Below are 22,869 nucleotides of genomic sequence, written 5' to 3'. Positions count from 1 at the left end.
CGACACTGAAAATGTAATTTTGAGCAAACATGTAACATGGCACCAAATACAGTGGATCCGAATAAAAATATCTTGTGAGTATCCAAGTATTATATTAGGAGACGCACTACTTTTGCTGTGACTCCTTTTGTGTTCATTTTAAAGATAACATTGGAGCATGCTTTTTTAACACCCAGGTCAAGTCCAGTAGTTAGGCCACAGTAAGGAGAAGACTGGGGATGCCCCTGAAGGGTTAGGTGTCCAGAGCACAGTGGGTCCATGGAATCCATATCGGAATCAGTTAGAGGAAACTTTGGGCACCTGTGTTGGAACTTGTGGGCATTTGCAATTTCTTGGCTTCTTCTGAGATGCTGAGAGCAAGGTCCCTTTGGTAGCAATCTTGCTGGCTGCCCCTCGGAGGGCAGCTGGATCTGTTAATCAACGCTCTTTCCTTTCCCTCTCCGGAGGAGCAGCATGAAGCTGGCACACCTTCTCCTTGGCCCCATGGCCCTCCTCCTCCTGGCGGGCTGCTGCTGTGTTCTCAGCACCTCCAGTGAGAACCTGCACACCTTTGTGGGCTGTGCTGTGAGGGAGTTTACCTTCCTGGCCAAGAAGCCAGGCTGCAGGGGCCTTCGGATCACCACTGATGCCTGCTGGGGCCGCTGTGAAACCTGGGAGGTGAGTGCAAGATTGGCCTTGGCGGCGATGCCTTCAGGGCCGGCCACTTGGACCGATTTCTAAATGTTCACGTTTTTGATGAAATGAGGTAAAGCTGGGGCAACTGTCTTTTCCTGTGGACTTTCAAAAAAACAACAACAACAATTATTTGGCATGCTCCAAAAAATCTGAATTAAACATGACCTTGCTCCCTCTAACAATGCATTGATAAAATTAGTAATTTTACTTGGATGGTGTCTGTGTATTTGGGAATCATCTCTGGGAGTCAAGATGTGCTATTATTCTACCCATTTTACAGATAACATGGAGGAATTAAAGGGGTAAGTGACTGCAGAGTCATGTTTATTGTGAAAAGGTAGGAATAATTCTGGGTTCAAGCATGTAACCAAAACTCTTCCCTGTGTTCTTTCTCCTGGGATAAAGTCAGCCAGGAGAGAGGCCCTGAGCTGTATAGCGGGTAAGGGGGCGTCCCCAGCCCCTCCTTCAGTGTCACTCCCACAGCCCTACCCCCTTCTTGACCCCCACCTAAGTTCCTGGGGGCTTCAGGGATTATCACTGACAGGTTCATTAAGTCCCTTTATATTGAATTATATTCAGCCTTTCAGAGGCATTGCATTTAAACTGGGGATAAAAATCTCAAAGTTAGAAGCCTATAGGGCTGTAATGAGGACATGTTTACTGCGTGAGAAGAAAGAAGGCCATTCGGCACCCAGTCAAATCGCAACTTAGAGTGACTGTTGACTCTCCCCACTGAGGTCTGAATTGGATACTAATGCAGTATCAGCTCTGATCTTGTCCCCCGGCTCAAAAATCTTTAATGACCACCCATGACTGCAAATTCAATAACCAGATTTCAAGGTTGTTAGCAATATGACATCTGCTTCTTTTTGCAGTGACTATACATATTCTGAGCTCTGGCCTTGTCAGATTGATTTTAAGGGTTTTATTCAACACTCTTCATGAAATCTCACTTTTGGTTCTTTTCTTATCTTTTCTCATTTCCATCTGGCATTATTAAATTTATTCTCTGATGCCTGTCTCCAGAGCAGACTCCCTTCCCAAGGGTTTTCTGACTCCATGGTCAGCCCATGACTCTACCCCACCTTGTGTCTTACTTCCTTACCCACTCTACAACGCTAAACTCTAAGTTTTTTGAGGGCAGAGGTTAATTCTTGCAACTTTTACAACTCTCGTCAAAGTCATAGCCGAACAAGGCATTCATAAATACTTCTTGAATTGTATGGGATTGATCTCTACCTGGAGTTATAATGTTTATCCTCTAGCTTAATCAATGCCAACTAGGAAGTCCTTGAGCATCATGAGAGGACGGTGCCGTTAGGAAAAATGCCCTCTTATTCAGGGACTCAGAGAGCAATTTTAAGCTAAAATTATAGCCCCATGAATGGAACTGGGTTATGGTGACAAAAACTCTAAATTAAATGAAACTGCTCTACAAATTAGCTTTACTTTTGTGTCACCAGGGTCTTGAGACCTGCTAGCCAAATGAAAATTTAGTTGCTAAAGACACTGTGGTCGTGACTTGATATCAAACATACTCAGGGAACTTTGACACCTCCTCACATTCAGAGCTTGGCCAGGTGGTGCCTCCCCGCTGCTTGAAGTTCACTTCTGGTCTATTTGGAGCTCTTCCTGGACCGAAGTCTCACCCTGTCATTTCCTTCAACTCCATTTTCTCTTCTCCTTATTAATTGATACATGTCTTTAGTTGGATCATTGTCACTCATAGGAGGTCAGGAACTATGTTCTCACTGGGGAAATGAAAGCCACAAGACCATTAGACAAAAAGATTCTCCTTCATGTTAGCTAGCTTTTATTTATGCCTTTATTGTGCTGTGAAAAGGGAGGTTACTTTAAGAAGATAAGAATGAGATTAATTTTCCAAGCAATCTGAAAGTTTCTGAGATATAAAGCACTTATTTTTGGTAACTTAACTGGGAGAGTATGTCTGAAAATAGGGTGTTCATGACGAGAAAGTGGCTGCATCTACTTTGAAGGTCGAACTGTTGCTGAAAATAAGCATTTACTTAGGGCCTAGGTTTAGGGTTGCCTGATTTAGGAAAAAGAAAGAAAGAAAGAAAGAAAGAAAGAAAGAAAGAAAGAAAGAAAGAAAGAAAGAAAGAAAGAAAGAAAGAAAGAAAGAAAGAAAGAAAGAAAGAAAGAAAGAAAGAAAGGGAAAGAAAGGAAGGAAGGAAGGAAGGAAGGAAGGAAGGAAGGAAGGAAGGAAGGAAGGAAGGAAGGAGAAAAAGAAAACAAAACCAAAACCAAAACCAAACAAAAACCCCAGACAGAACAAAACCATGATGCATTAAACTTGAATGTCAGATAAACAACCTTTTATTTTGTATAAGTCTGTCCCACACATTTGCAACAGACTTATACTAAAAGAATCTGTTGTTTATTCAAAATTCAGTTATTACTGAGTGTCTTGTATTTTATCAGATAACCCTGCCTGGGATTCCAAACGCTGAGGAAAGAGGACATAAAACAAGGAAGGGTGAAAGGCTACCTGAGAAGCAGGAGAAAGCAGTTGATGTTAAATTCAGCTTTTCTATATGGTCCTTTCATCAAAGAACTTCATCCTGGACCTCCATTGCACATATTTTAAAATTTGCTCTGATAAGAATGATAGCTTACATTTACTGAACACATCCTCGGTGTGAGGCATTGTGCATTACATAGGTCATCTTGCCTTACCTCCGCAGTAATGCTGTGAGGTAGATACTATGTTTTACAGATGAGAAACAAGAAGTCAGGAACTTGCTTTTTTACTAGGAGGAGACAGATGGACAAGTAAACAAATGAATAACAAGTTGGTAACTGACAGCAATAAATGGTACCAAGGAAATGAAGCAGGATAATATGTTTTATCTAGTGCAGTGATTTCCAACCTTTTTCATCTGATGACACACAAACTGTTTACCAAAACTCTGTAGCATGCCAAAAAACATATTTTTTTGCTGATCTGACCAAAAAAAATAGGTATGATTCTGATTCATTCACACTGGGTAGCTATTGTGTTGGCTGCTGTCATTTTTTAAAATTTGACAATCTAAGGGAAAGAGGTCAGTGCTCCTGACTAAATAGTTAGGTAGTGGGTATTTTAAAAATACTTGTGGCACCCCGATTGAAAATCGCTGTTCTAATGGGTTTCCTGTTTTCTGCCTGTGGGGACAGAAGCCCATCTTGGAGCCCCCCTACATTGAAGCCCACCATCGAGTCTGTACCTACAATGAGACCAAACAGGTGACCGTCAAGCTGCCCAACTGTGCCCCAGGAGTCGACCCTTTCTACACCTACCCCGTGGCTGTCCGCTGTGACTGCGGGGCCTGCTCCACGGCCACCACCGAGTGTGAGACCATCTGAATGACACAGATGACAGCCGTGAGCCTCACAGATCCACCAGCGTGGGCAGCACAAGCAGCTATCACCCCTGAATTCATGGACTTTAATTTGGCGGAGGTTACCCCTCTCCCTTAGGCCCAGCTCAGGCACAAGGCCCAGAGGCAGCATACTTAGGCCAACAATGCAAAATGCTATTTGTGCCTTCACTAAAATAATTCTCTCATTCATAAACCTGAAAATTAATTTTTCTTTACCTTGAAGCTCAAAACATAATTTGTATAACATTGTCATCCTCCAATTTGGATTTATAATATGCCAATGGTCTAAATGCATTGGATATAATAAGGAATGGGGCTAGAAAGTTTGTAAATTCTCATGTCCTCCTTAATGACTGGTCTCCAACTGGACTTATGACCAAAAGGCCAGAAATCAATAAAACTCATGTTTTAGTCCTTACGCTCCTACCCCAAATCCAACTGCAAGCTTCCTTGGAGAAAATACTCCCTTCTCCTTTTAAATGAGCAATCCTCTACACAAGAAACAGACTTCTCCAATTTTTAAAAGGTAGGGAAATAGTAGCTCAGATTGAAAGGAGTCTGGATTTGGGTGATCCTTTTTCTAAGCAAATTCCCCAAGTCCTCTTAAGGCTCTTAATAAAGAGGTCCATTTTAAATAAAAATCTCACAAAGAATGTAAATACAGCCATCATTTACACCTAAAAACTTAGAAAATTAAACTCACGCTTATAGACTCATATGATGCTCTCCCAAAGCTATGCCCATAATGATGACTCACAAACAGCATTTTCCATTTAGAATATTTTAAATTGTAATTGTAATTTTTTAAATTCAGAAATTTTACATGTTTGTAAGGGGTAAAACTGCATTGCTGGCTCAGAGGAAAGTCTGTGGTTGCTTAGCTTTTGCTTTCTCTAAAACCTTACGGCTGCTGATTCTCTATGACTTAAAAGAAAACACTAATGCTATGCAAGTTTCTTTAATTCTGACATTTTGGGGATTGAAATTAACCTTGCTCCTTTTCCATAATATGCCAGGAGAATCTTATTAATGCCAATAAAGCATGTCCTGTGTCTTTCGAATTCATGAAAACTTTCAAAAATGTCTTTCATCCACTTGGAATAACAATAACAAGGCCTTTTAAAAACAAATCACCAGGTTATTTTTACTTACACATTAACTTAGGATGTCACGTTTAGTAAGGGACACACAGAGTTGGCTGGGTATCACAAGTCCCCAAAGTGGCTCCACCTGTGTTCCTACCCCAGGTGTGTCACAGCTGGGAGCCAAGAGTCCTCCTTGGGTGAGGGGCCAATGAGTCCCCATGAAAACAGTAAAGCAAAAATTGGGGTGGATGGTCAAGGACTGGGATGCTGATGTGGACATCTGGAACAAAGAGGACAAGCAAAACCCACCCCAATTTTTAGTGCAGAAGCGTTTTGGTCAGTGAGAAGGTCAGCTCTAACGTGAAGAGGAGCTGAGTGCCTGGGGTCTCTGCTGCGGCGGTGGGTGGTGATTGGGGGTAATAGTGGGCAACACTGCTCAGATGTTTTCAACCCATACCTAAGAATTTCCCTCAGGACTGTTTGAAAGAAAGGGCTGCTTCTTAAGGAAACTTTGGGGAAATAGGTGGAGGTAGTGAGGGCTTGCCAGAATTTCAGAAATGACCGCAGCGTCAGTAAGAGTCCTGGCAGGAAGCAAGTGAGACACTGCAGTGGGATATGGGGGAGAGTTAAGCAGTGGGAGGGACTCCAACAAGTGCTGTGAAACACTTCGAAACACACTTGTGAGGAGCAACAGGCAGCCCTAGGATGAAGGGGCGAGAAGAGGATGTGATGATCAGACCCCAAAGAGCACTGAGGGAGAGGGGTGCATAGGAAGATACATTCTTCATCACACCGAGGCCCAGTGGGGAGGGAGGCTGGCAACGTCCCAGCCTCACTTTGCTCCCCTGTCTGGACCTTCTGGTGAATCCAAGGGGCCGGTGCGGGGAGCCCATTGACTCAGTGCATAAATGTTGGCCTCCTGGGAAGAAGGTTGCAGAAGTGTGGAGAGAGGATCTGCAGGGAAAAGGAATGAAATGCAGCATAGCTATCTTTTGGGAACCTTAGTCAGTCTGTCCTAGGCTGTGCTGTGGGCTGTGGCAGCAATAAGGCATACCGTAACATCACAATCACTGTCTTGAACTGGGATGGGATACATATGGAAACGTAGGTACTGGCTAATGCAGTATGACACCCTTTGAGAGGTGTGGGAACAACGGTAACTACCAGGCCTGTGGGATTAGCTGGCTGTTAAGTGCAATTAAAGCGCTTGGGCATGGTATGAAGCTGAATTTGAAGCTGAATTTGAAGAGATTGTCTTCTCCTGAACCTGGAAATCAGGCCTAATTGGGAGAGCCACTGAATTATTAAGGCTGGACCTACCACCCTACCGTCTCCTATACTTAAATCAAGAGCCTCATAGGGAAGGAGTGGGGCACAGAGGCCTGGATGGGGACAATTAGTGGGTAAGGTTAAGGTTCCCTTTCCGAAGGGGCTGCTCTTCCTTACCAGAGATCAGCCTCCCTTGCTTGGAGACCTGGCTAAGGCCCCATCCCAGGAGGATGCTTTCCATGGTAATCCTTGACCTCCTCAAACACTATCCATAATCCTTATTGGTTCTACTTGGATAATTAGGGTCAAGTCTAAGGATGACCCAGCTGCAGAAGGACTTTCCCAGCATTGGGAGGACAGATTCTCCACTGAAGCTGCCTCACCACTCGATTAGTGTGCTCAGGGATCAATAGAATGAACTTGAGAGTGGATCTGAGGCTGTCAGACTGGAATGAGACAGGGAAGGGTGGCAGAGTATAAGACTGGATAAGAGTTTAGTCACATGGGGACATTCACCCATGACTCAGGCTTTCATATCCTCAAAAGGACACCTGGATCTTGTCCCTAGGTGCTATTGGATGACTTCTTAAAGCTCGAGGAAAACCGTGGCTTGTGTTAATGAAGAGAAGAAGTCAGAACTGTCCTGGAAGAGTATTTGAGGACAAAAGGCTCAGAAAGGTGGGTCTTCTATAATGGATTTATTACATGAGACCAGAGAAGTCACCAGCTGGCTACAGTCATCTGGCAGGTTCTGTGGCCATAGCCTTTAATATAGCCATATAAGGAATGCATGGCTGAGGGGCACCTGTACCATAGGAAAGCTGCATAGTGACTGTCCTTTGTAGACTGAGGTTGATGCCATGAAACTGGGCTTCTTGCTGTCAGCAGAAGGGAGGGGTCTGGAATGAGAGACCTACCAGCTGGTGACATGCTGCTATAAGAGGCAGAGTGAACATAAATTCTGTAATAAGCAGCAAAGCTTGTAGCAACCAGAGGACTCTGATCTGCAGGGCTTGTGGGGCTGTACCTAGTCTATGGTACTCAAAACACTTCTATAATAAATATGTATTATAATCAGAAATATTAGTTAAAAGGAGGAGACTATGTCAGTGCTAAACTTGAATCTTTTCAAATTTCTCTCTTCCCCTTTTCTCTCGCCTTCTCTTCCCTTCTCTCTCTCACTTTTACAAATATTTATTAACTCTAATTTTGTGCAAGGCACTGTGTTTGGGAAAAAAGATATAAATATCACTGCCTTTGATGGATTTCTGAACTATAAGTGGGACCCTTGATATTAATGTTTTGTAATTCTTGTGTCAGCTACACTCATAGGCATTCTTATTACCATTCTCCAGATGATGAAACCAAAGCTCAGAAGGGTCAGGTACCTTGCCCCAGAACAGACAGCTGATAGACAGCACATGCCAGGTTTCTCTGACCCAGAACCAAACTTTCCCTCCGGGAGCACGATGCCTCCTTGGAGTGCCCCTTCCAAGACGTCCCTGCTTGGAGAAATCTTTGAATAGATGGACGTCAGCCTTGGTGAGCATGTCTGCAGTTTCTTCTGGACCCAGCTCAGTGCAGACTTGTGTTGTTTTATGGAGATTGCAATTTTTCTCTAGTTTTCTGTATAACCTCTAGGAAGACAAAGCTTTGCTGTAGCTCAAATCAAAGCTTCCATCAGAAACTAAGCCTCAAAAGGAAATTCAAACAGACTGCTGCGGAGATGAAGGTGGTGTGCCCACAACTTGTTTCCCAGGTAATGTGAACACTGTGTGCCCAGGAATGATGCTTCAGTGTCTTTGAGGGGAGCTCAGGATAAAACTAACTCTCCGCAGCTCATTACTCTTGGAAATATGTTTATTTTTGCAGTTAATGAAAGGTAAGGAGAAGGTGAATTTCCCAGATATTTCTCCACCATGAGAGCATTTTTGAATGAAGGATATAGATTCTCCGAGTTCATTCTACTTGTGGGTTTATTTGCTCCACTGATTGAAATGGTAATTCCGTCTCCCATCTTCCATTGGTTAGGAAATAATGAGGCACCAGAAAAGTATCAAATTCTGCTGCAGTGACCCAATGAACTCCTCAAATTAATTAGATTTTTAACCTAATAATAAAAAGCATTCCTGAGATAACAAATGAACTATATATCTAATTGAAAATAATGAAGCATTGGTAAAACAAATTTTATTTCATAAAGTTTTCCAAGAGGAACTGCTTGTCTTCTTCATTCAGGAGATGTTTTCTTAAAAATAATGTGTACTTTACCCTTTTTGTTTTCTTCAAACCGTTAAATTATTAAGAAGTAACTTTTAAACTATTCTCTCTAGCAAATTCTGCACATTTTATTTTCTGTTGACATTTGCTACTAGCGAAACAGTTTACTGGAATTTTGGTCCTTATTTGCAAGACAGATCTGGCGTTTCTTTTACAGTGATCTCCCCTTGTTTTAATGAGTGTGGTTGTTTGCATTTGGAATGGGAGCTCTCTCGGTTCAATGGCTGGTTGGGACCCTGGACTATGTGAGGGTGGTGCTGAAGGCCTCTGGGGCGGTGACACCTGGTAAAGAGACAAGAAATAGGGAAAGGGTGAGGAAAAAAGGAGTGCGTGCAAAGCCCTGTAATTGGTAGGGTAGGCAGAGACTTGTAAGGAATTTAGAGGGATTTATTCTATTCTCTGTTGCAGGTCCTCATTCTCAGGAATAAAGTAAACATTTCCTCAGCCTTTTCGCTTTATTTCTGACTCAGTTCCTCCAGCTGTGCCATTTCTTTAGCACACTGGGTAACTGAGTTAACAACAACAACAGGCTTCCCAATACAAAGAATCAATGACATGCTTTGAACTTGATTGTTAAAAAATTGGGGCTTCTGGAAAGTAATTCAAACCCCTAATACAGCCACTTCCCAAAAGCCAACCAATCAGCCAAACAGCATTCCCCAAAAGAGAAGAAAAGCATTTTGCTTTAACAAAGAATATCAACATTACTAAAATGAGAATGGTAACTTTTTTTTTTTTTTTTGGTGATATTGAAAAAAGGATTTTCAGTAAGGGATAAATATAAAAATCCCCAAGTTGAAAATGACATTACACAACTTAAAATCATTTGAAAGAGTTCTCAGAATACACTATATACACAATAAAGGATATAGGTGCATCATGAATTGTCATTATCTTAAGGAAGTATACATGCAGCATTACGCACTGAAAATAGAAATTTAGCCCTGTTCATTTGCAAGTACTTCCTACAGGAAACGCATGAACCGATCATGCTGCCTTGGCCTCCCTGTGGTGCTCGCAGAGATTCCTGGGATGACTACAGCATGGTCAGGTGCACCTGCAGCGGAAGGTGATCTAAGCTTCTAGGCTGTTTCAAACTTCCATCTTCCATTTCCCCCTGGTATGCATACCGAAATGAAAACATTTGTGGAGGCCAATGTCACTGAGTGAAATTAATACGTCTAGCATTTTAAAATACGTTGGAAATGTTTTTAAGAGGAAGATTTTGTTCAGCTTTTGGCTCCTGCTTGAGCAAGCTCAGAAGCTAATGCTGACACATCTCCCCACTGAAACACAAGCACCAGTTAATGAGAAACAGAGTTCGATTGAAATTGCCTGCAAATTTCAGCATTAACAAAATCCAAGCCAACTTCTGGACAAAGCCAAAAAGAACTAATGTGGCATCGGTTCACTCGTGCCAATCTCTACGCTGTAAGCTGCAGACAGGTGGAGGAACAGAAGCAAGTGGGCTCGGATCAGGGGGTTTCTCTTCTTTAGCACGAAATTATTTCAAGGTGCTTCATTCAGTAAAAACACTTTTATTCAAATGAAGAGAGGCTCTCAGATAGCTTGCACTGGGATTTCATGTTACTGTTGCAGGAAAGGGACAGTGAATCAAATACTTAAAAAGTTAGAGGTAAATGGATTTTTGAAGAGAGTGAATATTAATATGAGTTTTCTTGCCCTGTTCGTTTCTTTTATTTTTTAAAAGATTTTATTTATTTATTTTAGAGAGAGGGGAAGGGAGGGAGAAAGAGAGGGAGAGAAACATCAATGTATGGTTGCCTCTCATGCATGTGCACCCCCAGCTGGGGACCGGGTCCGTAACCGAGGCAGGTGCCCTGACTGGGATTTGAACCCGCGACCCTTTGGTTTGTAGGCCAGTGCTCAGTCCACTGAGCCACACCAGCCAGGGTTCATTCCTTATGAAGAAGATAAAATAGACTTTATTCTGTGACCTGGGGAAGAAAGTGAATGTGCGGGCATGCCATGCTGTTGTAGGCTGTAGGAGGACAGGCAGTCCATGGTGTAAGAAACACCACTTTTTGGTAGCTTACACCAGAGGCTGTGAGCAAGAAATCAGGGATGCATTTGTAATAATGAAAATAACCTTTGGTAAGACTCTGCTTTTGGATTTGACTAAACCGTTCCATGAGTGCTAGCCACTTTGGTTAGCCCAGCTGCTCCCAGATGTAAAAGCTGTCCCAGGTTAAAAGCTTTTCAGTTTAAAGGTATCTTGGCCACACGTGGGTTCCTGAGCCTAGAGCAGGAGGGAAGAGACCTGATTGAAATTACCAAAATCAGAACTGTCAGCAGTGCAAAAGGCAGCCTGCTGCAGGGAGCACAAGGTGGTCCTTCATGGAGGGGGCGGCGCCTTCAGGACTGCATGTGCACGGTGACATCACGTCCTTATTCTACCATTTTCAGGTACGGAGGAAATGGTAATCCTTGTGCACTTTCTTTATGTGTTTGAAGGTAGGTAGGATTTGCCTTCGGAAGTTCTTTAGCAACAGTGGGAGTTGAATTAGACGCGCGCGCGTGTACGTGTTTTGAAGGGCTCTTGTACACAAGATGGGGTGTGGGCGGAGAGAACAAAGCATGGTTCCTTGTGATGTTTAGTACAAACATGTTGAATAAGTGAATACAACTCTGGTCTGTGCTGAGGACAATACACACAGAAATCTGTGGAATGCCTGTTTGGAGGACAAGTTGCTTGCAGTCAATCTTTATTCTGGCATCTAGAGCACTGTGTCTTAATGAAGCTTCACCAAAAGTTTTATGCCTCAGAAATTTGTTTTATCTTTATTTTATAACTGCGCGTGGTATGAATCTTCCTTATTTCTCCATGGAAAGTCATTCTAGGGGGCACTTTTTCTCTCCCTTATAACCAGCAGAAAGACTTCTAGCAGAGAAGTATTTAGTACTTCAGAGTTAGCAGATCTTTCAAACCAGATGCTGCATTTCTCTTTTGATTCCAAAATATGCCTTTTCCTTTTCTGCAGCTGGGCAGCACATGACAGGAAAAAGAAAGGACTTCCGAAAGCCTTTTTATCCATCCAGTGAATGTGAACAATTCAAATATTAGCCTAAGGAGTACCCAAAATGTAGCATCTGAGAGTCAAGTGAAGCAAGCTGATGGTTCCTTCATCAGGCAGCTACATGTCTGGGTGTAAAGACTGATGATAAACTTGGTTGTCTCATAGATCAGTATTCTCACATTTTAATATACACACAAATCACCTTGGGGCCTTTTTATATGCAGATTTGGATTCATTAGGTCTGGACTGGGTCTGAGATACTATAGTCCTAAGTAGCTCCCAGGAAATCCTCATGCTGTTGGTTCCTGGAGCACACGTTGGGTAGCAAAGGGCTAGAAAATTTTCCCATTCTGACAGAGGCCTGGGGAAGGCCGTTTCCTTTAGTGGCTGCTGGAGACACCCCCAGATAAAGCAGAAATGAGAGTAGGAGAAAAGACGAGTGACTTAAAAGTCAGACTATGGCGCAAAATAAATGTCAAGGTTAAAGAGGGCATGAAATAATATTCCATTAATTACGATAAGCATACATGAGAAAGCCATGACCTAAGAAGCAGACTGCAAGAAGGCCAACCATGGGCAGGTCAGCCATGCTTCCCTGTCACATCATTTCCTCTGTAGAGATGGCACAGGGAGAAACTGGCTGTGTCAGTTGGGATAAAATTCTGCTGAGGTGTACTTAAGCAGAAATTACTGTTCACTGAGAACAAAAAACAAAACAAAACAGAAAACAATTTAAGCCAGGCGATGAGAGGAGTGTAGAATTTATTAACCTCCTGGCCCATGGCTCCTCTAGGGAGGAACAAAGTTCAATTCTTTCAAAAAGTTGATTTAAAAATGGTAGGTGGTGGTATTTTTAGGAGTGTATTTACAAAGTTGCCACAAATATATCGCCCTGCCATGAAAGAGGTTGTATGGTTCCTCTAAAGAATTAACATAAACTCAAAAGACTGACTTGTGCCCTGGGAGGTTAAGTGTGCTATGATGGCTTCTAGGGGGGACTCAGTTCTGGGCCTTGGGGACCCTCTCCTCAGATTGCCCCAGACATCATATTCCCTAAGACACTGATCAGAACCTGTTCATCAAAGGTAACTGCATATCCTGGAAGGCCTGCTGGACATGGCTGAAAATGCTACAAAATTTCTTCAGCTAGAGAGTCACCACAGAACTCAGAAGTAGAACATGTTTAAAACACATGCACAAAATGATTCTGGATTGTGATATAATATTCCCTAAGGAGAAAAAAAATAGATAGTGACAAAGATTAATCATGCAGCTTTTACTCTAATTTCCTGTACTGGAAGTTGAAAGCCAAGAACTGTGGTTGAACTTGCATCCCACAAATTCAGAGATGAGCCAAACCCTCCCTGACTCATTCGGCCCTAACGCAGAGAGCTCTCCAAGGAGCAGGACCCAGCCCTCATCCCTGGACTGTCTGTGTGGAGCTTGGCGCTTTCATTTCCTTTCTGCTCTTTGTGGACCATGGAAGCACCATGAATTGTTGCTTGTTCTCAGATTTTTGTACTCCGTCATTGCTGCTGTGCATTTTAAATGCAATCTCTCCATTTAGGTATGTTTCATGGAAGACGATTAAATATCATTCATACAAGGAACTGTCTTTCCAGATATCCCGAAGTCATCCTTTTGAGGTTTTAAGTTATGTTCACCCTCAAGGAAACTTCCCAAGTAATTTATTCACTCCTATTTCTTGGTAAGTTTCCCTTCACTGCCTGTTCTGTCTTAACAGAGAAAGTGTGAGGGTGATACCTGCATGCTGCCAAGGAGCCTCCCCACAACCTCCCATCAAATAAAATCCATTTTTAATGAATCAGAGGTGGGATTATTTAGGGCTATCACACAACTAACCCTGTTTGTTGACTCTGCTTAGATACCGAGAAATATGCAACGCTCTTCACATTAACAGCCCTCCTTTCTTCCCTACGCCCCTCCAGGCACAAGGCAGAAATGAACAATTGTCTGGGAGAATTGTCAGGTATGTGTTTTTGCCTTGTGTTTGGTTTTAGTTTTATCTCCATTCTCTACATGCTTCCTTTAAAAAAGTACCTAGCTTCCTTTTAAGAAAGTTGGTTTCCCTGACCTTCTCTTTTTCTCTGTGTTTCTAATGGTCCTTGAAATGAAATTATTTTGTTGAGTTTCCTGATTTGTACTTGGGAAGTCTACTCAATGATTCTTGTTGGTGGCCTGTGGTTTCCTCTGTTGAGAGAGAGTGTACACTTTGCATTCTGGCATCTAAACATAGGGGTAGATTTAAAACCAAAGACATACATGGTTAGATAATCATCTCCAGCATGGAATCAAACATTCCTTTAAAGCAAAAACCTCAGTATCTAGTCTTCCTTCTCTTTGGTCTCATGGATGAGTTTGCCTTTATGAATGTGATACTGTATTGTTAAAGGCATATGTCAAGTCAAATATTTCTTCTTAAAGACTCTCTGTTTGCAAGAACTTAATGCTCTAAATAATGACATTTTTTGGCTTCAAATCCTTGGTTTAGCTTTTTAAACTTTTCCCAATAATTGTGAGTGTGATTGTGATTGCTCTTTTACTACTATTTAAGTTTTATTTTCTTATTGATGATCCTGTAAAAGTTGTGTATGGTTGTATCTACTTCATCTGACACTTATGGAACAGAATCTTCCAAATGATCAGGCACATTGTTATTGAACTCTCAGGACTAATACTCCCTTCTTGTCATATGTACATGACTTATTTTTTGATTTCTCAGTTTAGTGCTTCATGGTTTAAGCTTGCTGTAGTTATTGTTCTTTCAATATAATTTTTCTTTGCAGAAATTAGCCCAAGTTTCTTACTGGTGACATGGTTTTGATTTATGCCTTAGTACTTTTGTTTTTCCAAAATAGCCCAAATAGTCCATTAATTCTATGAAACAACCAGTCATGTGATTGAAAAAAAGATCTGTCAAACTAGTTATCTGAACCATAGATTGGGATTACATTGCTGTATACTGTGCAACTAAATTGGAATTATATTACATGGTATGCCATGGATTCAGAGGATATTGGGTGTCAGTTAAATTCTTGTCTTTAGGTTATTACTAGTTTGGTGGATTACCATATTTATAGTGTCCTAAGTTGTGTGTTTGAAATGTGGCTGAGCTCTACAGGAAAAACAGATGCTATTCCAGTAAAATATTTACAAAAGTCAAACATAATATGTGCAATAATAATATAGTATGGAGTTGAAGGACACTAGGTGGAAAGTAGAAAAGCTGAGATCTGTCCCAGCTCTGTCACAAAATATCTTCCTTAACCCATCTGTACAATGAGGGGTTTGGACTATAGTTTCTGAGACCTCTTTATATTTTGAGAAGTTAAGACTCTACCCTCAAATGGAGATTGGTTATCCCTTCCTGATTTTGGAAAATGGTGTAGACCATGAAAAGACTTGTCTTTAGATTTCTATGACTCTTCTCTTTGGTTTCAGGATATAACTGTATTCAATCTTATAGTAGAAAACACTTTTTCGTGAAATGAACTAGTACATCTTGTCATGAAACAGGATAAATGATTAATTTGTTGTCATAAAATGAACTCATTTTGGTTGCCTTACTCTTCATTATTGTATTCAATAATTAGCTCAGAAGATCTCTAGGAGCCTGTGGTTCCCCCCCACACTAACAGTCTCTCCAGGTTCTGGTTCCAGGAATGAGTGTGATCTTCCCGCCATGAACAAGTTAATCCCCGAGGCCCACTGAGGAGGGTGGTGATGGCCTAGGGAACACATCTGGAAGATTCTCCTTGGCTGAGCTAGCATGCTGCTCTCAATTTTTCATCCACATCAGTGGAAAGTGAGGCATGGCCCTCAAGCAAAATGTAACTATGCAATAATGTAACAAAACTGGCTAACAGTACTTCTTTTATTACAGGACTAAATGCTTATTATTGTTTATAAAGGATGAATTCATAACCTCCGCAGAGTTATAGTTTATACATGGTTGATTTCCATTTACAAAAGCAGAAAGTCCTTGTTTTCTTGTCAAGCTTTGTCTTACAAAACTCCTGTTTTAGGTTGGTGTATGTGCGTGCATGTGTGTCTCTGTGTGTCTGTGTGTATTTAAGACAATGCTTAGCAATTAGATGGGGGAGAAGGGTAATAGAATTTGAAATGTGAAAGAAGGAAAAACACATTTATAAATTCTATAAAACAAATAAACAAAACCCAAAACACTGAGGTGGTATCATGAAGGTCTTAACAGAAAAGACCTACAGCATAAGCTTCTGTTTTTATGGTCTTCCTCCAGGAGCAGAAGGGACTAGAAGGACTGGATTTTTCTAACAGAAAGAGTGTGATTCTGGAAGTTCTTAAACTAAAATTGGTGTAATTTCATGCTGCAAAGAGGCATTTTGCTTATGCAATTGAAATAAAAAATAAAGTGCCTACCTGGGTGTTTCTAGGATAATTCTAAGCAAATGAGACTAATTAGAAGCCTTAGCAGTTTGTAATTAAAAGCTAGGAAGCAACTCACTCTGTGGTAAAAGATCCCTGGATATTTGGAAGAGCCATACAGAAAGGACACAAAACCTTCTTGGGGGCTTTTACTCCCCCAAGGCCAAAGTCCCTGTTCTATGCAGCACATCATTCTGAAAACAGGGGATAAATAGATACAAAGCTTGGAACTCACAGATCTAGCCCCTAAATATACATTTAGGACAATGTCTATGGGAAATGGGGAGGGGCATTATTTCAGTACCAGTTGTACTTGGAAAATGTAATTTAAATACAATGGGGGCTTACATGGGGCAAGCTGAGAAAGCACAGTAGTCCCCCCACCCCCTTATCTGTGGGGGATAAGTTACAAGGCCCCTAGCAAATGCCCGAAACCAAATCATATATATATATTGTTTTTCTCCTATACACACATACCTTTTCACTTAAAAGAAGCATTTTACAGCTTCTCTGTGGCATATCCAAATTGCCAGCATCACTACTCTTGCACCTTGGGGTCATTATTAAATAAAATTAGGATGATTTGAACACAAGCACCGCGATACCATGAGAGTCAATCTGATGACCGAGAGGGCTCCTAGGTCCCATGTACTGCGTGGATAGGCTGGACAGAGGGATGATTCACGTCCTGAGTGGGACGGAGTGGGTGGTGTGAGATTTCATCACAATACTCAGAACAGCACAAAATTTTAAACTTATGGATTGTTTGTTTCTGAAATTGCCATTTAATATTTTCAGACCACATTTGACCACAGGTAAACTGAAACGGTAGAAAGGGAAACCACAGATAAGGAGGTGGAGGCGGGGGGCGGGGAGGGGGGGGTAACTGTACTTTCAGTTGAAGCCAGAGGAAGAATTTAGGTACTTTGCTTAACTTTTGGGGATTTTTAAATGCTTACTTTTTCATGCTCCATGGCCAGCCCCTTCGTGTAGATCAGGTTATTGCTGGGCATGGGAGAAAGTGTGAAATCAAGGGAGGAAAAGGAGGCATAATGGGGAAGGGAAGGAGCAGAAAAGTTCACTTTGCTGAATGAAGAACATTTTAAAAGATAAGCGTGCCATATTCTCCCCCAATCAATTTGATTGAGAAGCAAAAATACAACTTTCTTAAACACAGTTCATTCCTAATTTGCCTTGACAATATATAACACAGAAAAAATAAAGCTACTTATTAACGTAAGCATTTCTAGGGTGAATCTTTGGCAAAAATGTAACCTGCAACAATTCAGATAGCGTCTTCTTTCAACTGGGTTCAAAAACCATGGCTCTGAAATTTCCAGAAGTTTTAACGTTTTCTTGTATCTTCTCATAGTCAGGCATTCAGAGGTAACAGTTGGTTTTAATAGCTTTGGTAGAAACAGGCTGAAAATAGAAATGGATATAAAATACTTTAGGCTAATTTGGTATGGATTTGTAAGGCATGCGTAAATGGGTAAATTAGTAAATTAAAAAAAATAATACATATGAATGTAAGACACATAGGTAGAATAGCAGATGCAGAAAAAGAAGTTAGTACTGTTTTCCCATATTTTGTAAAAGACATCAAGTAAGGCCACCAGTACGGGAACCGACTGCCTCTGTTGGTTTTCCTGCAATGATTTCCTATCAAGCTTCATGTTCATGCGAGGGGCAGATGCAAGACAGGCTTTGGCTTTGTTTCCAACGTGGTCCGCAGCGGCATTGGCTAAAACCCGGCTCAGCATTCTCGCGGAGTGTGCAACGTGGGTGCTTCTGGCCGGTAGGGAGGGCGTGGCAGTGGCAGTTGGCTGTCTGGTGGGCTGTGCTTGGGAGCGCTCACAGGGCGGAGAAGGAGCCTCTGCGTGAAGGGACTTCCTGTCTGGTCATGCCCTCCTCATTGGCTTGAGCTTGGTCGCAGAAGCTGGCTGCCATGCGCACCTGTAGGTGGGGTGGAGGTGGGTCTCCAGCCACCTCAGATGATTGAACAGCAGCTGTGACACTCGGAGCAGCGTTTCTTCTTTTTCTTGGGGTGGAAAATGGTGAGGATTGCTTCATCAAACACCGCTTTGAGACCTTTCTGCGTCAGGGCCGAGCATTCCAAGTAGCACTGGGCTCCGATCTTCAACACAAAAGAGAGACAGGCGTGAGCGCACAGACAGAGAAAAGCACAGTGGTATCAGCCCTCCTCCCAGCCAAATGCCGCTGCTGCTTCTTCCACAAATAGCCTGGGGGCTGGGTCAGAGTATGTTTTCTTCCTTTTGCATTTCATTTTGCCTCTGCTATCCTGATTTTTTGTGTTTTTATATTTTTTACTTTCTGCCATTTCAATAAATGGTCCTGAATCCCTTCTGATAAGCAATAAATTCTGAAAGTGATTCATAACCATGTGTTCCTAATATCAGAATATAAAAATAAAAAAATTAATAGAGGATTCAAACAGACTGATATAGTTTCAATATATTTTGTGAACAACAGGGCTGCATGATGTTGGTTTTGGCATCCTCTCACTTGTACACAGAACGTGTAAATTTGATTCAAGTGAACTGTATCTACCTCTTTCTGTACATAGTGAGGCAGTGTCAACTTCGTTGATAAAACATATAAAAAGAAAGTGGGTGATAACAGTTCTATAGGTTATTCTTGAATAAAATGCACTTGTGATGAGGTAATTCTCAGCAAGGTAATATCCAATTGATGTCATTATAGGATTCCCTCACTTATTGCGGGTATTACATTCTAGACCACCCCGCGATAGGTGAAAATCTGCGAAGTAGGAGCCTTACATTTATTTTAGTATTTGTATGTATTTTAAGGCTTTATAAACCCTTCCCACACATGTATGAACCATTTGTAGTCCCTTATTAACCTTTCCCACTCCCTTATTAACCTTTTCCACACTTTTATAAACACTACTTATGCTCTTAAACATATTCTACACTCTTAAACCTACGTAACTTTAACAACATATATATATAGTACCGCAAAGTGCTGTGATATAACAAAAAAATCTGCGATAAATAATTAAATATAATATTTTTTAAAATCCCACAATACAGTGAGGCCACGATAAGTAAACCGTGATATAGAGAGGGACTACTGTATTTGGTTTTGTAAGATACTTTAAAAGGCATATTTTAAAGCTGGTAATAAAACCTAAAGCATGTAAAAATAAAATTAGTAAAATGCATTTATTGACAGAGACACCATTCTTGTTAGAAGATAGTCTATGCATATTTAAATGATAAAATATTTTATGTTTGCTTAGGGCTTTATTTCAAAGCTTTAATGATTTCATACTATGGTATATTGATATTCACAAAATCCCTATGAGAAATACTGAGATTCAGGCCAGAACTATAAATTCTCATTAGAAAAACTGTAGGGCAGAGCAGACCATGATTTGCAGTCAACTTCACAAGATAATTTATGAGAGGGAGACCCGTAATTGTAAGTGCTCACAAACTCAGTATGAGCCAACAGTATGATGTGGATCTTTAATATTAAGGACATATAGAGAAATGCTTCTATTATATGCTTCACATTATAAGAATAACTGAAGAATTTAAGCAGGTTTGGAAGGGAATGGCTGGATGGTGAGATCCTAGAAACCATAGCAGATAAACGCCTAAATCAGGGTAGCAAAACTATATGCCAATAGCTTATGCAAATGAATAAAGAAGGGCTGGCACCAGGCAATAGGGAAAGGTGGAGACTGTGGTGTGCTGTGAAGTGCATACCACCTCTAGAGTTAGCAGTCCTACTCAGCTTTAGATAACTGTTGCCATGCAGGAATGTTGGTTCACTGTTGCCCTGCTTTGTATTTTTCAAGAGGAGTTGGACATGTGGATTTTTAGTTATTATTTCCTAATTTTTAAAATGCTCTGTGGGCCAAGCAAAATACTGATGTGGGATAGCTTTGGCAGCAGTCAGCAGTCTGTAATGTGTGGACTGAAGAAATTTGTGGTTTAGCTTAAAATAGAGTGGGAATAGCCCCAAAAGGTAACATCAATTGCTTAAGGACATTCAAATAGAAAGTGAAAGAACTAGACCCAGAATCTGGTCTCTTTTGTGTGTGTTCTTTGCCTTGTTCTATGACAGTTACTGTGACCCTTATCAATTAGCTTTTTTGTAAGAAGCTGGTCAAGTAGACAATTTATGAAATGATGTCCACTCATTTGAAAGCCCACAGTTATAAAAACTAAGAATGAAATAAAATTGTTCTGTTTGGGTCCAAATATTATGTATTTTCTTTTGGTGTAAAGAATGGTTACTGTATGAGCCAAAGGAAAATACACAAAGAAAAGATACTGGATCTTTAAAGTTTATTTTATGGCTTGCATTTTGACCATGGCTTAATCTTTGAATTAGAATATATTCTATATATATATATATATATAAATAAAATGATGAAAAACAGTTGGATGCAAGAGAGAAAGAAAGTGTGGAAAATTTTCCTATAGTGTCATAAAATTTCATTTATTACATGTTGGGATTATGTCCAATACTCAATATGAGCACATGTGAGAAGCACATTACTCTAGTGGATGTGTCAGCTGAATTTCTAATAGCTTATAATGTGCTAGCTCTTGTCAGTCATCCTGCAAAAAGGACCTAGAAAGTGCTGTGGGGCTCTTCTATGCAGAATACCTTTCCACTAATGATCATGGGCCTCAGTGGATTCTGGAAATTACAGGAGAGCTGGGCTGAGCTCTGCTCATCTGTGGGGTTCTAGGCTGTCTGGTCCTACTGGATGGGCCGGTGCTCTCTCTCTGCTTGTCTTCCTCCCACAGTGCTGCTGACAGTAGGTCACAAGTTGCCTTTTGATGGTGTAAGAGGAGCCCAAACTTATATTTCCCAATTCAGACATTTCTGAAGACAGTGAAATAGTAGATCAAGGAATTACTGTGTAACTAAGTTACTGTAACATTATTTCGTACAAACAAACAAACACCCTCCAAATGTCCCCAAACAAGAAACCCACTTATACCCACAAAAATGTGACATGGAATACTGTCTCAAGGAAATACTGCTTTTCTTATGGCAGCAACTTCCTCTGCTCTTTGGAGCAAAGTGACCTGCACAGCCAGATATTTAGAACCCCTCTCTAAGGGCTCAGTATTTGTCGACCCTTGTTTATATATACATATCAGCAATCTGGAATATGCTTCACCAAAATCATTTATTTAGAAAAAAGAGATTGAGGAATGCAAACTGAGAAAACACTTTTCTAAAAACTTTATAATAAGTAAAATTTTGAAATTAATGTGGGAGCCATATAGCTTTTGTGAGTCCTGTGCAAAAAGTAAAAGGATTTTTTCTTTTTTCCAGTTTTACTGAGAAAGAATTGACATATATCACTGTTTGAGTTCAAGGTGTACAGTATGATGATTTGACTTAGATATAGTGTGAAGTGATATTAGCAATATGGTGTTATTGTTTGCTTGTCTTCTTGCTTATAAAATTAATTGTTTATTACAGCAAATTGGTACAGATATAAAAAACAAGTCTTACTTTTCCTTAATCCCAGTAGTTTACAAGGGTATCATAATGTATACATTGTTGTACCCTTCTTTTTTCATAAAAAGCTATATGAAATGATTTGCCCTTCCCATAAAAAAACTCATTGTCCCAAAGCTGGGAAATTTATCAGAGGTGTACAGAACATACAGGTATCTGACACCGAGAAATTACAAACAAACACACAAACCAACCAAGGATGACTAATCAAATGAAAGAAAACCTAGTACTTATTCCAGTTTGTCCTTGCGGAGGTGGGACAGGTTGCAGAATACGACAGGAAGGACTAGAGGTAAATGGGTTTTTCCAGCTGTAGATATATCTGAGAGGGAACACAGATTCAAAAGTAACTATACTATAGTTTGCAGAGCTAGACCTCCTGTTAAATTAGCTAATTTAATCGTCCACAAGAACCTTATGAAGCAAGTCTAATCACCATCCTCCTTTGTGGCTCAGAAAACTGATACCCAGGAAGGGTAGGTAACCTCCCTCAGGCTAACAACTAGGAAAATGGCCGAGATTGGAATCTGTCTGTCTCTGGAGCCAGAGTCTTAACCACTGTGTTGGGCTGTCTAACAAATGTAAAAAAAAAAAAGTGGCTGTAAGACAAAAGTATGAACAAATGGAGAAGGAAAGGGAAAGTAAGGCATATTCTATAAATGGAGAGGAGAGACGGGGTTAATGGAATAAACAGAGTAAGCTGGACTCTAAATGAATGGCTAATAGCAAGGAAGTTCTTTTTTCCTTACTTAAAAATTAGGAAAGATATACAGAGAGGGCAACTTGAGAGTCAAGAAAAGGAAAAAGAGTCGAATGGCTTGTGTGAGAAAATCCATCTCCACACACAGGAATTAGGATCAAATTGCTGAAAGAGGAAAGGCATTTCTACGCTGGGTAGATATGCTATCGATTTTTCCAAGACTTTAGAGAAGAGATAGCCAGCTCAGCGTGGATAATGGGAGTGCACTGCTTGAGTGCAGGTAATATGAAGTGATGGGGACTGTGTCTAAAAAGGCTGTTTAAGAGTTGTAGTTGATCTGGAAATGCTGGCTAGTTTTGCCAGACCTGTTTCTTAGAAGCCAGAAATGTGTATATTTATGTAAAGTTTCCAAACTGTTCAATATTGGCCGCTAACTCACATTAAAAATACCTGTGTGGACTGATCAAAAGATTTGTAGG

At 40.8% G+C, this 22,869-nt stretch overlaps 2 protein-coding genes across 2 annotated transcripts in view; one reads left to right on the top strand and one right to left on the bottom strand.

Moving 5' to 3' along the window:
* Positions 1-304: 304 nt before the first annotated feature.
* GPHB5 (glycoprotein hormone subunit beta 5) lies at positions 305-4,245 on the top strand. Its single transcript, XM_090272072.1, has 2 exons — positions 305-657; positions 3,853-4,245. Exons 1-2 carry the CDS (start codon positions 454-456, stop codon positions 4,039-4,041), a joined length of 393 nt encoding a protein of 130 aa, XP_090128198.1. The 5' UTR covers positions 305-453; the 3' UTR covers positions 4,042-4,245.
* Positions 4,246-16,800: 12,555 nt separating this feature from the next.
* The window catches only part of RHOJ (ras homolog family member J), a 78,155-nt gene continuing 72,086 nt past the window's right edge, over positions 16,801-22,869 (bottom strand). Inside the window, exon 5 of the mRNA XM_090270963.1 lies at positions 16,801-18,292. Within this exon, the coding sequence (XP_090127089.1) occupies positions 18,146-18,292 (147 nt within the window). The 3' untranslated portion in view covers positions 16,801-18,145. The remainder of the gene's footprint in view (positions 18,293-22,869) is intronic.

Source organism: Furipterus horrens, unplaced genomic scaffold, assembly GCF_987537825.1.
Source record: "Furipterus horrens unplaced genomic scaffold, mFurHor1.1.pri manual_scaffold_3, whole genome shotgun sequence".
In the NCBI taxonomy this organism is placed as follows: domain Eukaryota; kingdom Metazoa; phylum Chordata; class Mammalia; order Chiroptera; family Furipteridae; genus Furipterus; species Furipterus horrens.
The sequence above is the reverse complement of the archived record's forward strand: the minus strand, read 5'-3'. Positions and strand labels throughout refer to the sequence as shown.